This window comes from Urocampus carinirostris, chromosome 2 (genome assembly GCF_059441175.1).
Source record: "Urocampus carinirostris isolate Australia breed hairy pipefish chromosome 2, RoL_Ucar_1.0, whole genome shotgun sequence".
NCBI classification, from domain to species: domain Eukaryota; kingdom Metazoa; phylum Chordata; class Actinopteri; order Syngnathiformes; family Syngnathidae; genus Urocampus; species Urocampus carinirostris.
Genome location: NC_142350.1, coordinates 44,863,279 through 44,881,064, shown reverse-complemented (window position 1 = coordinate 44,881,064; position 17,786 = coordinate 44,863,279). Strand labels below are relative to the sequence as shown.

Below are 17,786 nucleotides of genomic sequence, written 5' to 3'. Positions count from 1 at the left end.
GTAGTGCAAATAGTGCAAGAGGAGCAGCTAACCAGATGTGCAAAATGGGCAGTCAGGTAAACAAGTCAGGTAAACAGTAACAATAACACTGTAACAATAACACTGTGAGTACAATAGTGCAGAGAAACAGATGTGCAAGGAGTGGCTAGCTATAAAGAACTGCCAGTAGTGCAAAAAGTCAAACAAAACCAACAGATGTACAGATTAGCAGCAGTTTAGATTTACTATGTGTTTGATTGACCATTTAACAGTCTAATGGCCAGGGGGACAAGACTATTGTGGAACCTGGTGGTCCTGCACCGCACACTGCAGTACCTCTTCCCAGAGGCTAGCAGAGTGAACAGTCCATGGGGGTGAGAGGGGTCCCTGATAATGTTCTTAGCTTGGGATAGGCAGCGCTTCTGGCCAATGTCCTGAATGGAGGGGGAGAGAAGTCCCGATGATTTTCTCTGCTGTCCTCGTCACCCTCCTCACACTACCCCAGTCGGAAGCGCTGCAGCCTCCACACCACACAGAGATACAGCTGGTCAGGATACCCTCTATGGTGCCCCTGTAGAATGTGATGAGGGAGGGTGGGGGCAGGTGGGCTATCCTCATACTCCGCAGGAAGTACAGGCGCTGCTGTGCCCTCTTCACCAGTGATGCAGTGTTCCCGGACCAGGTGAGTTTGTTTGTGATGTGCACCCCTAGGAACTTGATGCTGCTGACAACCTCCACAGCCTTGTTTTTGATGAGAAGTGGGGCATGGTTGGGCTGGTTTTTCCTGAAGTCGATAATGATCTCTTTAGTTTTGTCAACATTCAGGACCAGGCTGTTGTCCCTGCACCAGCCCACCAACTGCTTCACCTCCTCTCTGTAGGCCAGGTCGTTGTCGTCCCTGATGAGGCCCACCACTGTTGTGTCGTCCGCAAACTTCACGATGTGGTTTGTGGCTAACCTAGGGACGCAGTCGTGTGTCATCAGGGTGAACAGCAAGGGGCTCAGGACACAGCCCTGGGGGGAGCCCGTGCTGAGGGTGATGACATCGGAGATGTTCTGACCAATCCGCACTAACTGGGGTCTGTCAGTAAGGAAGTCCAGCAGCCAGTTCCGCAGGGGGGGTGTTGAAACCCAGGAGTCTCATTTTGTCTACCAGGTGTTGTGGGATAATGGTGTTGAATGCTGAACTGAAGTCGAGGAACAGCATCCGCACATGGGTGTTCTTCTCCTCTAGGTGTGTCAGGCTCAGGTGAAGCGCAGAGGAGATTGCATCCCCGGTGGAGCGGTTTGTCCGGTAGACAAATTGAAAGGGGTCGAGTGAGGAGGGGAGACTGGAGGTGATGTGCTCTTTAACCAGTCTCTCAAAGCACTTCATTATGATGGGAGTCAGTGCAACGGGCCGGTAATCGTTCAATGATAAGATCTGGGGGTTCATTGGCACTGGGATGATGGTGGCAATCTTGAAGGATGATGGTACTGTGGCTTGGCCTAGCGAGGTGTTGAAAATGTCTGTTAGTACACAAGCCAGCTGATCGGCGCACTCCCTAAGGACCCGCCCTGGAATGTTGTCCGGGCTTGGACCCTTCCGTGTGTTGACCCTTCTCAGGGACTTCCTCACGTCAGTTGAGTCCAGGAGGAGTGCTCTTTTGTCCTGATGTAGAACCGCTTTCGCTGCAGGGGTGCCATTTTGTGCCTCGAACCTCCCAAAGAAGTTGTTGAGGTCATTCAGAAAGTTCATGCTAGTGTCCTGCACTGGGGCGGTGGTTGGCTTGTATCTGGTGATGGCCTGAATGCCTTTCCACATATCCCTGGTGTTGGTTGTGCTGAGGAAAAGGCCCTGGATTTTTTGATTGTGCGATCGCTTTGCTAGTCTGATAGCACGGTTCGGGTCAGCCCTCGCTGATCTCAGCGCCTCCTCATCACCAGATTTAAAGGCAAGGTTCCATGCCTTTAGCATTTTGCGTATCTCAGCAGTCATCCAGGGCTTCTGATTGGCACGGGTGCAGATGGTTTTGGTATTGCTGACGTCTTCTGCGCATTTACTGATGTAGGCTGACACAGACATGGCGTACTCATCTATATTTATTTTGTTGTTGTAAGTGGCAGCCGATTTAAACATGTCCCAATCTGTGCATTCAAAGCAGTCCTGTAGTGCCTCCATTGCCCCCTCAGTCCACACACTCACCTGCTTCACTGTAGGTTTTTCTCTGGTCAGCAGGGGCTTGTATGCAGGAATTAGCACAACAGAAAGGTGATCTGATGAGCCAAGGTGGGGGCGGTGGGCTGCTCTGTATGCTCCTCTGATATTTGTGTAGGCCAAGTCTAATGTGTTCCTACCTCTTGTAGCAAAGTCGACATGCTGGTGGAAATCTTGGAGAACTGTTTTCATGTTGGCCTGGTTAAAGTCCCCCGCCGCAATAAAAATGCATTCGGTGTAAGCATGCTGCAGTTCACTCACAGTTCGATAGAGAACGTCCATTGCCTCCTTAGTATTAGCGCTTTGGGGCACGTACACGGCAGTAATGATGGTAGCACTAAACTCCCTCGGTAGGTAGAAGGGTCTGCAGATCACCGTCAAAAGTTCAATATCTCGTGAGCAGTGATTCAAGATTATCTTAGCATTTCTACACCAGTTGTTGGTATAAATGCATAGTCCGCCACCCCTGCTCATACCGGTGAGCTCGCCGCTTCTATCAGCGCGGAAAGCAGTTAGCCCCACAATGCTAACAGCGTCATCCGGGATAGATGAGTTTAGCCATGTCTCCGTCAGAATTAAAGCGCAACAGTTCGTCATCTCGCGGTTCGATGTAAGTTCCACTTGTAAATGGTCCAGTTTGTTGTCCAGGGAGCGAACGTTGGAGAGGAAAATGGATGGGAGAGGCGTTTTGAAGGGTTTAGCCTTCAGCCTAGCCGTTAGCCCAGCCCGACAACCTCGCTTCCTCCTCCGGTCACAGCGCCTCCTCTTGCCACTTTTCTTCGCTGCTTTGTAGGCCGCTGGGTCTTGTTGACGTAGCACTCCGAGGCTAAGTGAACACTCCAGAGTGATCGTAGCAACGAGCGCTGGATTTCTGGATGTTCGCATATTCAGCAAAAAACTGCGATCGTATATTAATCTGCAGTTAGAGTTGTCTTTGTTCGCCCTCAAAAACTGAGTCGAAGACTGGGGTTTTTGACCAAAATGTAAGAAACTGTTGGGAGCAGATGCAGCCGCAGCCGTACATTTGTACATTTTTAAACATTTGGGGGAAAGGCATGCATAATTTTTACTGATTTTGAATCGATAGTAGCAGCATTGGAAAATACTCTAAGCTGAATCTCGGTATCGTCAGTGACCATTTCAAAAAAGTTAATGAAAGAAAACCAAAAAAATAGCATGTATATAATTCCTACTGCTAGTTTATTAGATAGTATCAGTATCTGAAAATGATCTGAGCTGAATATCAGTATTGTATCCCAAGTAAAGTTAGAGAAAAATGTAAAAAAGTGACAAGCTTTCGAATAAAAGCTGCAAAGATTTGTGGGTGGAGCCAACGCAAAAAACCATGGCCACTCTCCTCCAGCCATTCATTGATTCCTAATTCGAGAGCTGAGTGGGCGGAGCTTGTCAGCATCACACGAGAATATAAACAGCAGGCGATGATTGCACGCCGATTTTTGGAGAGGAAGATGACGCAAAGCCGAGGCCTGACTCATCTTTAGTGACAGCAGATAATGCAAGATTGAAACCCCCGCACCCCCATCTCCGCCCCACATTAAGGACTTAAGCCAACCTCCCGCCCACCTCTGAGTCAAATTGCTCTTCAGACAAAAAGTTAATTAGCGACATGGACTAGAAAAAACGGACGGCTGTTAATCCAACAATACATTAATGAGGACACAGAAATGAAAATGACTTGGAAAGAAAGGACACCGGTCCCACTTGGAGACCATTTTGTGTCAAATAAAACATGCTAGGGAATTAGCTTTTGTCTGGAGAGAGGTTTGGAAGTTTTGTCTCTCAAAAAAAAAAAAAAAAAAATGAATAATTTAGCTTTTATGGCTCTTTGGGTCAAATGGTTTAGCGACCCCTGGTAGTCTGTAGGGTGTACAGCTCGTGAAGACTTCTTGTGATTAAGGTTATACAAATCAACACAACTTGAATTTTTTGGTAGCTCCGCCTCTTTATCCTGACCCAATGACAGTTCTGTTCCAAAATCTAAATATAATCCATCTAAACTCGATCTGAATCCAAGCTACATGTATTTATAAATCCCGATCTATGTGTGCGTGTTTGTGTATATTCGTATGTGTTTTAAAGGCCCCAAAACTGCTGAACTGATTTTCGTGAAATTTTAAACAGCTGTACGTTAGGCCTCCGGGAGTGTCTTCAGCTAGGTTTTGTGTGAAGGTAGCCCCCCCCCCCCCCCTGAGGCCAATCTGCTAATAACCCAGAAAGCTAGTTTTAAGGACAACTACCCAGGGAGAAGAGGAGTGTTTTCTCAGTAGTGCGGGAGGACATGACATGACTTTTAACAGGATTTGAGTAGGGAAGAGAATGGTAGTGAATGTGGTGATAGGGGGGACGGTAATGCACGAAAAAGATGGATGCCAACTACCGTTAAACCCCAAGAAGAAAAAGCAAGAGAAGGAGAGTCAATTAAACGATTGCCAAACTCCAACAGTGGGCCTCAACGGAGGATTCTTTTATATTTTCTGAGTAGTGAGAGACTATTTGATGGGATTGGAGTAGTGGAATGGTGACGAGGATATGGTGATAGGGGGCGGTACAGCACCAAAGAGATGGATGCCAAGCGCCGATAAACCCATAGAAGAAGAGATTATGACCAAGGTGAGGAAGAGAGAACACCAGTCCCTTGAAAATGATGGGGTAACTGACCAATGGCTGAATCTTTTTGGGGAAAGTAAGAAAAGGAAATCGGTTTTTTTCAGAGAAGTCAGGAATGGGTGGAACTCTGACCTTTCAGGGAGCACTGGAAGGCAGGCTTGATATAATTTGAACCTTTTGCTCCCTGACGCCTATTACAGGAAGACTCCCTCCGATCGGAGAAGAACCTTTTGTTTTTTGGACCTCATCCCCCATTTCCCCGAATCATTTTGTAGTAGTCAATTAACCTTCTTTTGTTCAACTCTGGAAAGCAGTCTCCTGGTTGTGTGTTTGAAGTGTAAAACCTGCCTTTGATTCCTCAGGTTACCACATTGCGTACAAACGGCTCTGGAGGTGCATGCGGCTCTTTGACACTCCCAAATGGATCCATGGCGCTTTTTCTACAAACCACAGCCCCAACAACCTTGCCTAGGGAGAATGCCCGTCAAATTTATTGTATTTTTGCTTTTTTTTTTTTAAATTAAAAGTACTTATTCAATTGTTTTAGGATTTAATTTTATATTGTATTATTTAAAGTGTATGAGTTTTTAAAAAATGCATTTAATTCAAAAATATATATTTTTTTTAAATTAACTTATTTTGTCTTTAATCACTTTATATATAGATTTTTTGATTGTATTATAAAATCCGTGTATTTTTTCAATTATTTTTTTAAACATGTTTTCAGTATTCATTAACTTCTATTTTATTTCTTGATTTGCTTTTTATCAATACATGTTTAAAATTTTTCAAAATGTAATTTTGAAATTGTTATTTTATGTATTGATTCTTTGCGATTATGGTAATTTTTGTTTTTCATAATATATTTAAAGATTATTTTTAATGTTTTATTAAAAATGTTGTTTTCTGTTAAATCATTTATTATTTATTATTGAATTCTTACATTTGTTGCATCAGTTAGTTTATTTAATGAATTTATTATTAGTTGTATTAGTTTTTTTTTTTTCTCAAAATACATTGATTTATTTTTTAGCATTTACTGAGGTCTTATTTTCTATTAATGATGTTTTCATTTCAGTTACTTTTAATATATTTTAATCTTATTATCCATTATTTGTAGTGTGCTTTTTAATGTACTGCTCGTTTATTTATATTCTATTTTTAATATTTTTTTTGTTTTGAAATTGTATGTATTACTTTTAGTCCCTTTATTTTTGTTTGTATGTTTTTTTCAACCAATACGCCCATTGATTGTTGCCATTTTTCGTTTAAGTATAGTGGGAAAGCGTTCCTCAATTTCGCCATTGCCAGCATTGTTACTCCGGGAAAAGGACACTCCAAATCGGGGCACCAACAACCCAAAAATCGAACTGAGGCCCTCACCAACGGGCGTTCTCTTAGGATCACATCATATTTTTAAGGAACAAAACAAACAAGACGTCATGTAAAAGGTCATTGGACACGTGTCAGCTTATACTAATTATTAAAATATTTGGCATTTAACCACGCCAAATAACAATGTCATACACTACTTTTAGAATTGGCGCCATATTGGAAGCAATCCTTTTTGTCTGGGAAAGAAAAATAACTTCACATGAACAGCGTAGAGCTAGTTTACAAGTCAATAATCAGTTACAATGAGCAAATCAATCAATCAATCAATAACAGTCGACCGCATCTACGAAATAAAACCGCAAATGAGATCTTGTTCGACCTACTTTTGACTATTGAATCCGTGTAAAGTATTGAAAATGTTATATTGTATCGATTGAAATTTGTCATGCCCTTGGAAGTTTTCTTTGCCTCTTTGATTTTTAACAGTGCGCAATGTTGCTTGGTTATAGCCATGCAACTTGGTACTGGCATTAAAATTTGGGGCCAAAACCCCAAAGAATAAACATAAATGCAATACTTTTTTGGCAATGACTCACAAAAAAAAAAAAAAAAAGAAAATAAGTGATGCATAACTGACAGGCATATTACTCGATGCTCATTTAAACGGGTTCAGTTATTAAATTCAATTTAAAAAAAAAAAATAGGGATCAAAGTGTTTAATGAAAAGCCGGTTGGAACACAAAGTGATAAAGCAACAAGTAAAATGCAAATAACAGAAGCGAGTATGTTGTACTTTGAGTAAGGTCATGATAAAAAAAAAATTGCGTTTAACTGGTACACTGCTCAATTTTAGCCTTTTACAGAGTGAATGGTGACAAGAAAGCACTATTGGGAGATTATTGATGATTATGGTGGCTGTAGTAGACGCAGTCTAATGCAACAAACAAGTTGCAATCGCCAAAATAAACTCAGTTTATTAAAATCTTAAAGTACATAGATTAGTAATGATCGTTGTGCCCTCAGAAAATGTCCTTCAATCGCCTCCCTATTACTTATACTGTTACTGTTATTGTGTTTTGCTTCTACCTTTAGCAATACTTCAGGTTTTAGGACGCATATCAACAACAGTCGAAAATTTATAGACAACTCACAATATCTTCATGAAGCAAATGCAGTTCCGAACTGAATGAAGTGGAGAAAGGCATTATGGGAGGTGCTGTTGACGCAAACCAATAGCTTAAAAATAGAGCAACCCCAGACTAAAATACTGGTCTCTAAATCAAGATGTTTTAGTAGTTGTTTTAGTTTGAAAAAGTGGTAATTTTTTTTTTTTTTTTTTTAAAGAATCGGCTGGAGTTTTAAAGGGGATAAAAGCGGTAGTCTAAAGCATACAGCAGTCGGGTTGGTGAGTATGATTGAATTCTTTCGACAAGAATTGTTTCTTTTTCCGGAGCCATCACCACCCTGAACAAGGGCGCAATACAGAAATTATTTTGTAACTCGATTGGGAAGTTTTGTTGCTGCTAATGTTATTGCACTATTGTTATGATGCACTATTCTTCCATTACACTATTATCATAATTTGGTCTCTAAGCCAGGGGTCAGAGACGTGTGGCTCTTTTCATGAACTTGGAGAATAAATAAATACGGTCATCTTCACTGTGACTTTCCAATTTTAGAGCATGCAAAAGGCGATGAAACACAGTGAAATATTTATTCTGTCACGGATATATAGGGCAAAATTTGAACTCAGTTTACACTCGCTGTGTTACTCCAACAGTCCCACTTTTGGCTGTACGACTCCTAGGAATTATTTATATTAATGCTCATTACGCAATCCATGTTCACTGTTGAGACTCTACATAATGAAAACCCAAGGGACAAACTATACAGGTGAAAAACCCCGGCCAAGCACCCAGAGAAATTATAATGGGTGAGCGAGGTGTGGACGGATCTTTTCACATATAACACACTCGATTAGAAATTGTACATTAGTATGCTTTTTGTTTGTGGTATTTTGTGAAATTTCCGCAAACAATGTGTATTTTTATTTATTTATTTGGTTTAAAATGGATGGTGTGGATCTTGCTTTGAAGGCTCTTTTGGTCAAAAAGGTTCCCAACCTCTGCTCTAAGCATTATGTTGTAAGAACTTTTGCCTCCTTAACCGTAAAGTCTTATTTTTCTCTATATTTTATATTTTTTCTCTATATAGTATAGACGACATGTTTACCCTGGGGTGCCGCGTCTAATCTCGTTGTATACAATGTTTCATCACGTTCATACAATGACAATCAAAGATAATTCTGTTCTACTCTAATTTGTGAATTATTTTTACCAACAGATGGTGTACTCTACATGCAAAAATTTAAACAAAACCCGTTCGTCCTTCTGTCTTCGCATAACAGTGTTTCTTTTTTTTTTTAGAATTTAGTTTGAAGAGCATAAAAAATCAGAGGAGGAGTGTATTTAAATGACATCTCCCCAGACTGGCTTTTTCCCCTCTACGCCCCTGCACAATGAAGCCAGACAAACCAATGAGAAACGAGTATCTCCCTTTTAGCCCCACCTATTGCCCCGCCCACCGCGGGATCTTTCGCGGACGTGCCTAATCCTCGAGTTGACCCAGAAAATTGTCAGTCGCGAGCTGCAACGTTTCCGCAAAAGACGCCGATTAGTTTCTTTTTTTGTCGGCCCGAAATGACGACGCATAGCCCCGCGTACTGAGAAGACCTCCCGCCCCCTCCGGGCCTGGTCTTTCCGAGCCTAAGCGGACTAACTTTTGTTTTTTTTTTTAATTGAGGAGGAAAACGGTACGTAACGCTTCTTTCTTTTTCAATTGCACGCGTAGAAACGAGTGCACACGCGCGCGTGTGTGTCCGTGCATCCCCCCCTCGTTTGTCCTTTTCGGTGTCCTTTTCATTGTTCGGTTTCGAAATCGGATCGGGTTCGCTTGCATGATGTCAAGCTTCTTTGTTGCAACCTTGCGTGCGTGAAAATGACCCCCCTCCCTCGCCTTGCGTTTGCCTCCCTCCCTGCACGCTGCACACCTCTCGCTCCATTGCATTGAACGCTATTTTCAAAAGGGGGGTTCGTCTCATCTTGCTAAAATACCTGCGTAGCTGCCCCCCCATCCAATATTATTGACGCACAAAAGTAGTAGGTTACTCAGAAAGTAACTCGTTACAAATTACCGTGTGGATATACTCAAATTGAAGCCAACCCCCTAAAACTGCCAAATAATAAAATGGGAAAAAAAAAACACTTTACAGTACACCAAGCTATGGACCAACCTTGGGTTGTGCAATCTTGAGAGCTGCAAACGAACACTTAGCACACTCCATATCCATTTTGTCCTTTGTCTTCAAACCACTCAAATTCATCATTCTCCGTTTCTGGGTAAGGCCCAAAACGTTCTCTTGTCTCTCCAGGCATGGTGTATTGCAAAAATAATTTGACAAATAAAAAGACCAGAATAAAGCACACTTTTAACGTAAATTCTGTCCTTACATTTGCCCCATTGATTGATTTGGTTTGTTGCTCCTGTATAAACCATGCACCCTCTCACCCCCTACTAGGGAGAAACAACCAAACACGTGTATGTAAATGTGCCCCCTGATTTGACCATTTTTATTTTATAATCGTATATACAGCTTGTGAGTATATACGGCAGGGAGTATATCCGAAGGGAGATATTAAGCATACAACGCCACCATTTTTAGTTTTCTTTTGATTGAGAAATAAACATGCACACCCTTCCCGTTTGTTGTATTCAGCGTTGTCTTCCTAGAAGATTGACACTTTAAAAGCGATGGAAGAACAGTTAACAGTAGAAGACACGATTTTTCATCTGCTTTTAAAAAAAAATTGCACCGTGTTTTTATGACAGTCAGTTGTATGTACTACATTTTATTCACAACGTTACTGTATCAAGAACATTCTGGGAATGTGTTCCTTTGTAACGCGTGACTCTCAACACTGTCTACCAGTGACTAAGAGAATCCGGTTTAGAGCCAATTTAACAAGGAACGGTCTTTTAACTCCTTCAGGATCCAATAGTTACATACTAAATATGTTTTAAGAAGCATTGTCCCTGAGTGCCACAACGAAAATAAAAAAATATATATATAATTTTTTTTTAGTTTTACTTTTAAAAAAACGTTTATAAAGTTATTGGCACAGCTCATCAAGCCTTCGGGAAAGGTATCAGAATGATAAATCCCCATTAAAACGTAGTAGTGGCTTAGACAATATTTGGTCCACCCATCCTGGAAGCATCCCCACTTCCTAGTCTTGCTTCCTTTATACAGTAATTGAATGTGTGGGTGGCCCGTATGGCGAGTATAGGCATAGTGAAGTGTGGTCCGACTAGAGAAGATACAGATAAATACAGAGAGTTAATGCTTTAAGTTTTTCTATTTGGGGCGGGAGAGATGAGGTTTTGTGCGAAATCATGTAATTATACACCGTTTATAATTTGAAATGTAAAAACTTTTCAAAAACAGGGAAAGCGTACAAGTTGACACGCATTTAACAACGTTGTGATTCCCCACAGAGGGGCATGGCAGACCACCTCATGATGCCCATGAACCACGGTTCATCTAGCGCCAGCCTCCACGCCTACCGGATGGGCATGAACGGACACCCAGCGCCGCACAACCAGCAGGGGGCGGGCATGAGGGCCGTGCCGGCTAACCAGATGATGCACTACGCCCAGTCAGGCATGGACATGCGCCAGCGGCAGGCCATGGCGCCCCCTGGCGGGGGCATAAGTGCCCAACAGATGGGGCACCACCACCAGATGATGTACAACAACGGGCAACAACAGCATCACATGCACCAGGTCCAACAGAACCAGCAGCACCAACAGAACCAGTTCATGAACGGAGGGTTGACGTCGCAGCAGTTGATGGCAAGCATGCAGTTGCAAAAACTGAACACTCAGTACCACGGGCACCCGTTGGGGTCCATGGGTGGTGGAGGCGGAGCCAACCACATGGGTAACCCGGGAAATCAGTATCGGGTTAGCCCAGCTCAGTTGGCAAACATGCAGCACATGGCAGGCCCTGCGCTGGCACTGAATGGCATGGACATCGCAGACATGATCGATGAGGAAGCGCTCACCTCGTTGGTGGTGGAGTTAGGTCTGGACCGGGTCCAGGAACTGCCAGAACTCTTCTTAGGGCAGAACGAGTTTGACTTCATCTCGGACTTTGTTAGCAAACAGCAGCCCAGCACCGTCAGCTGCTGAGGCCAAAATTCAGTTTAGTAGTTTTCCTTTTAGACAGCCCGGTTGAAGGAGTCGTCAGCGCTGGGCAGGTCCAGGAACTGCTGGAACTCTTCCTGGGACAGAACAAGGTAAACTTCGCCCTGGACTTTGTCAGGAAACAGCAGCCCAAGCACTGTCAGCTGTTGAGTCCAGAACATGTCTACTATTTTTTTCATCGGACAACCTGGTTGAGGTACTCGACAGCACCATGCAGTTTCAAGAGCAGCCAGAACTCTTCCTGGGCCTTAACAAGTTAGACTTCATCTCAGCCTTTGTCAGCAAATAGCAGTCTAGCACAGTCAGCCGCTGAAGCTGGAACCAAGGCTAGTCTAGTTTTTTTTTTTTTTTTTTTCAGTCACCCGGCTGAGAGAGTCGATGCCGCCAGGTAGGTCATGGAATTGGTGGAGTTGGGACTCGACTGGGTCTTCCTGGGCCAGAACAAGTTTCACTTAATCCTGGACTTTGTCACCGTCAGCTGCTGAAGCCGAATCAGAGGCTAGTTTAGTTATTTTTTGACCACCTATTTGGAGAGTCACCGGCACTGGGCAAGTCCAGGAGCAATTCTTCCTGGGCCAGAATGATTTGGACGTCATCCTGGACTTTTTCAACAAATCGTCAGCTGCTAAGTCTGAAATTGAGGTCCAGCTCTCTTTTCTTTTTTGGATCATCTGGTTGAAGGATTTAACTGTGCCAGTAAGGTCCATGATCTGATGGAAATCTTCCTGGGCCAGAACAAGTTAGCTTTCATTGTGGACTTTGCCAGCAAACAATAACCTGCTCAGTCCAGGACCGAGGGCCAACCTTACTTTTCGGACCACCTGGTTGAAGGACTTGGTGGCATTAGTAAGGTCCAGGATCTGTTGGAACTCTTCCTGGGCTCGAACGAGTTAGACTTCATCCTGGGCTTTGCCAGCTGCTGATTCCGGAGCTCACCTTTGTTTTTTCCTGACTGCCCAGCGGAGGAAGTAGACAGCGCCTGGTGCGTTGGACGAGGACCTACAGGGTGGGTGGGGCGACAGCTCAAGGGCGAGGTCTTGTTCCAGTTCCACCTCCTCACTTCCTGGACGTGAATGTAAAGAAAAAAAAAAAGAAAAATGTCCCCAAGCCACTCTGAACAATATCACTGTGTATTTATTTCAGATTATGATCGACCCCCGCATCCCAGTCCGCTATCTTGCTACTCGAATAAGCTCAGAAGGTCCAAAAAGGAGCCTTAATTCCTTTTTTTTTTTTTTTTTTTTTTTAAATCAACTGCTTGTACTGTTGGACATGTCCACACTGTTTTTTGTGTCCTAAAGGAGACGTAGAACCGCCTTAAAATCACACAGATTCTTATTTATTATAATTATTATTATTGTTGTTTATCGGGGTTCTTTTTCTTGTTTAGTGGTCGGATAAAGGCAGAAGGGGGAGGGGGGATCTTTGGGATCTCTGTGAAAAAAAGGTTTTAAGGATCAATAAAGATGGCCTGGTTAGAAGCGTAGCCTGCTTTTCTGTTTATTGTGTATCCTCCCAACCTCCCCCCCAGGCTAAGTGCTGAGGTTTAACCTGCGGGTGAGGGGACACCGCTGTCGCCACGGAAACGTGATGCAATATTTACGAGCTCGGAGATGATTGTTCGTTCCTGGAAAATGTCAGAGTTCTTCCCGTGGATTTTTGCCGTGACGCTTTCAAGGATCTTCTACGTTTTCCCATTCCTACGAGTTCCCATCTTTGGTTGTGATCCAAATTGTTGATTTCTATAAATGTGTGGTTCATTTTAGTTTGGATTTCAAGAAATAGGTTTCCTGGCACGTCTTTGAATGTTGGTGTTTGGTTCTCAGAAATGCGAAGGACCATCTGTTCAGTAGATCCCGGGATACACAATTATTCCATTCTGAGGTGAGTTTTAAAGTGAAATCAACGTAGAGTGGGAGATGGAAACCTATGCTAATCAGCTCATGCATTTCAAACCCTCAGTACCTCGGAAAAATACATTAACATGACAAAAAGAGCATATAGTATTCACTACTTATGTGTAATATATGTGCAGAATGCGCAGAGGTTGGGAATAAATTATACATGAAAAGGAAAAATTACATTTACTTTTGGTGCAATGTGATCTGAGCTTGTACAGTAGAGTTAGTGGGAGGGGTGTAGAGGGGAGGAGACAGAAGATTAAAAATAAAAATTGATCTTAAAACTTGTGATTATGTTTTTCTTAAGGGGTCGAAAAAACATCTTCCCCACCATACAGTGAAAACATATCAGAAGGCAAGGACGCTGTATCCCAAGGGTCTACTGTACAAACACACAAACACATACGTTATTCTTAGACTGTGTTATGTGGTCTAATGGAGAAAATACCGCAGCGGGGGTCTACTGTAATTATCAAACAATCAATTTTTAAAATAGGGAGTGACGGAAGTTTAATCCAGAAAATTATTTTGTCCAAAACAAAATCTGCTTCAGTTGCGAGGAATTTAAACCAATCAAGTGTGGGCAACTGCAGTCAGTTGTGAAGTTTTTAGGGTACAATATGCATGAAGTTTCAGTAAAGTGGGTTGAAACTACAGCAAGAATGGGATATAGTGAAAAGTTTCATTACAGATCGTCCTTTTGCTAATTTGAGGTCATATTTTAGTTATGGTGTGAGCAATGTTGGATAATTGTTGCACTTTCAGACCTTTCTTACAAAGGATTTCCTATTAGGTTGAAATGACTTCAACTTGAAATCAAGCCTTGGTGGGATTTGTTTTGTTTTTACATAAATGTAGATAAAATACTCAAGTATTGACTTATATATCTATGTTTAGTGTCTTCTAAAAGCCAAGAGTATTTTATTTACTCAACATTAGTTTCACTTGCAGTCCTGCAAACATTTAGGTGTCTGATCCGACCAAAGAATGCTTGCTTACCTTGATGGGGCTTGAAGTCACTTCAAGCTCGTAAACAGTACGCTTGCAGGGAAACAAGAACTCGTGCAAACAACACAAAGGATTGTGGGAAATGTCAGACTCACCTGAGAAATTTCTAATTGGATTTATGGGCTCCAGCTGGCAGGAGTTGAAATTTTTGGCCTAAGTAACAGCGCCCCCATCCGGTAAGATTTTCCTGGACTGAAATGTTTTCTTGTTGGATTAAAGGGCTAGTGAGAGAAGTTTTAAGTTGTGGTATCAATGGAAAATGTACACAATATTCACTACACAAGTCTGCTTTCTGAAATTTTGCATTACTGTCGGTAAAATACAACCATGAAAAACAAAAATGAAACAATAAGGAAATTTATGTAAATTAAATTGTATGAAATGACTCAATTTTTAAAACATTTTTGATTTTAGGAAATGAAAAAAATAAATTAATATCATACATATCATCGCAGTCATGTGAAAATATATTTCTTTTTTATGCATTTATTGCATATTTACAGTGTGAAATATGAATTACTCATTTTTTTCTGGTCATTTATTTAAACTTTGATGTCATATTTACAAAGTGAACTGTAAATTAAGAAAAAACTAATTCTTGTAAATTTTTAAAAAAATTAGAATTTGAAGGATGCAAACAATTACCAAAAATGTGAAAATGATAATATATATTTTGATATATTATTCATTATCATATTGAGTAATGTATAATAATACTAATAGAAAATTAAAGATTATAATGACAATAAAAATACAACTATTTTACACATTAAACATTCTATAAATACCTAAAATGAAAAATGGAGAAAAAAGTCTATTTTTGTCCAGTGACTTCGTCATGTAAATGTTACAAAACCTTTTAAAATGTGAGTTATGTAGATCTCATATTTGTTTCACATTGTAAGCAGCCTATAAATGCAAACATGTATTCGATTGCAAAATGGAGATATGTCTTTGATACATGACGGAAAAGAATAAAATAAACTCAATAAGTTGATTCCTACCCCTGCCCCTTTCACTAAGCCAATTGTTATGTCTCTATTATATGTTAGAATCAAGCCAAATAAGGTTTTGTAATTGATTTTTATTAGATAATGTTAATAATGATACCTAGATGAAATGAAAATGAAATGATCTGCATTTCTATAGCGCTTTTCAAGTCAATGACTTCCCAAAGCGCTTTACAGTGTGCTTCACATTTCCCAGTAGCGGCCGTGCAGCCATGTAAGGCGCTAACCTGCCTATTGGGGGTATTAGGGGTTCAGTGTCTTACCCAAGGACACTTCGACATGTAACACGGACAAGCCGGGATTCGAACTGGGATCCCTTGATCCCAAGACGAGCGCTCTATCTCCTGAGCTACTGCCGCCCCAGATAGATTATTAAACAAGGTATATTTTTTTTCTATAACTGCACTCGTTTCGATGGGGTGTTATTCAATATTTTTCATTTAAACAAAAAAAAAGACCATTTCAATCGGAATTGGACTAAATGTGACTATACTTCCCGAAAGAAAACAAATTCCGTGCCAAAAATGTTTTTTGTTGCTGTTTCTCCTTACAGAAAAGAAAAAAAGATCAACGGTACCCACGTTGAGCAAAAGAAAGTGCGATGACAAGACTTAAAGTTATTTATCATGGAGACATTTTTCCCAGTTTGATGATATCTAAGGTGGGACTATTGTGGGCAGGCTTGAACTTGTCTGTGTTTTTAGCATCTGCTGTTTCAGTTTTCCCTGACGGAAAAACATATTTAAATTGTTTTCACGCGTGAAGCTGTGGAGATAGGATTTTTTTTTCAAATGAGCTAATTGTTTTGCTTTCCCGCTCGGGGGAGGCGGCACATTTCCGCAAGCCTGGGCAGCTAAATGTCTGCTTTTGGCATGTGGAGGCAGGTGACAGGTTGCTTGGCGACAGGAGGCCCCGCCCCCCGCTTTTGTGGCCTCTTGTGATTCGCCGGCTCCTTTGAAGTGGAGCCGCTTCAATAATTGATGCGGTCGCGCAATGCCGATACCACGCTGACAGCTCCCCAAATATTTTGTTTGTGTTTTTTTAAGAAAAGGTGGAGGGATCTAGTTTTAAAAACATCTCCTATAGATAACTCAAATGTCACATGTTATTTGTAGTTTGTCAAAACCCCCAAACTGCTGAAATCTGTCAAGAATACTGCAAAAGTGAGATTTTTCGCTACATTGTTTCTCTGTACCTGGCTACGTCCTTTAACTATCTTTCGTGTGGGTTTGTGAGTATTTATTTAGTATGGAATAAACATGAATCCTACAGACAACACTACTCCTTATGGCAGTTTGATGTAGCATGCTAAAGCTAACGCCGAGATTTTTCTTTTCATGCACGCAGTAATGAGAATAAAAAAGATGTATTGCAGTAAACCCTACTCTTATGTATTAAGAACCAAAATTAATCCTAATTGTTTTACTTCAATACAATTGTAGTAGAACATTTAAAGCTACATGTAGTTATGGTTTGATGTTGTATGCTAATGCTAACGCTGGTGATTTTTTTTGTCAAACATGCAGTATAAATAATAACAATGGGTTGCAAAATCTTAAAATCTATTGCAGATAAAACACATCTAAGTGTGATTGTGGTTGAATGTAGCATGCTAATGCTAACACTGGAATAATTTTGCAGGGCGGCTCGAAAAATTACAATTAAATTCAAGGGTGTGTCAGTTTTTCTTTAATATATAAAATTGCATCTTCCCTCCTTTTAGTTAGTGGGCCTAGAGAGTATTAGGGCAGCCTGCGTTCTGGACAAAGTGTCCGGCTTTAAATCGTGCGGCGCTAATCTGGTGACGGCAGCTAGCCAAAGACACACAAGCTGTCTGTAAGCGTGGAAGGGGGATGGGGTGCGGAATTCAGTATCTTTATTTTTGTACTGTATTTTTTGCCTGCGGGTCCAAAGACTTGCAGTAATGCTAAAGGGAGAAGCAAATTGATGATGACCATGGAAACCAAGATTGAATATGTAATTTTGACTAGAATACTCTTCTTGATTGTTAGCTTCGTTTCATCGTCAGAAATATTGTCCATGTTTTCTACTTCTGACCGTTGTTTATAGTTGTAGTTTTTCAATCTATCACTAGATGGAGGTGCCATATCTTAAGACTGTTAATTATAGGAAGTATCATTTTTCTATACTCCTTCTGCTTTTCCCGTCTACAATCATGCATTTATTTTATAATTATAAGAGGATACTATTTCCTCACACATCCAGACCAAAGCCCCCCTAATAAAAATAAGTCTGTCCACTGCTTCTTTTAAGTGTAAAACAGGAATTTTAAATCCAGAGAGATTCCGCCGGCATGCTGAATCATAGAGCTCTGATTCACAAAAATTGAACCATTACTCCTGGAAGCAGTGCCCCGCACCCCTTGAGGCTCTGATTGGTTAGTTGCTAACCAATCACGGTGCTACAAGTGAGTCATGAATTGAATACAAACGTTTGAACTAT

General features: G+C 41.3%; 1 protein-coding gene across 1 annotated transcript; it reads left to right on the top strand.

Moving 5' to 3' along the window:
* Positions 1–8,750: 8,750 nt before the first annotated feature.
* Positions 8,751–12,890, top strand: cited4b (Cbp/p300 interacting transactivator with ED-rich tail 4b). Its single transcript, XM_088326713.1, has 2 exons — positions 8,751–8,951; positions 10,694–12,890. Exon 2 carries the CDS (start codon positions 10,700–10,702, stop codon positions 11,387–11,389), a length of 690 nt encoding a protein of 229 aa, XP_088182839.1. The 5' UTR covers positions 8,751–8,951; positions 10,694–10,699; the 3' UTR covers positions 11,390–12,890.
* The last annotated feature ends 4,896 nt before the right edge of the window (positions 12,891–17,786 follow it).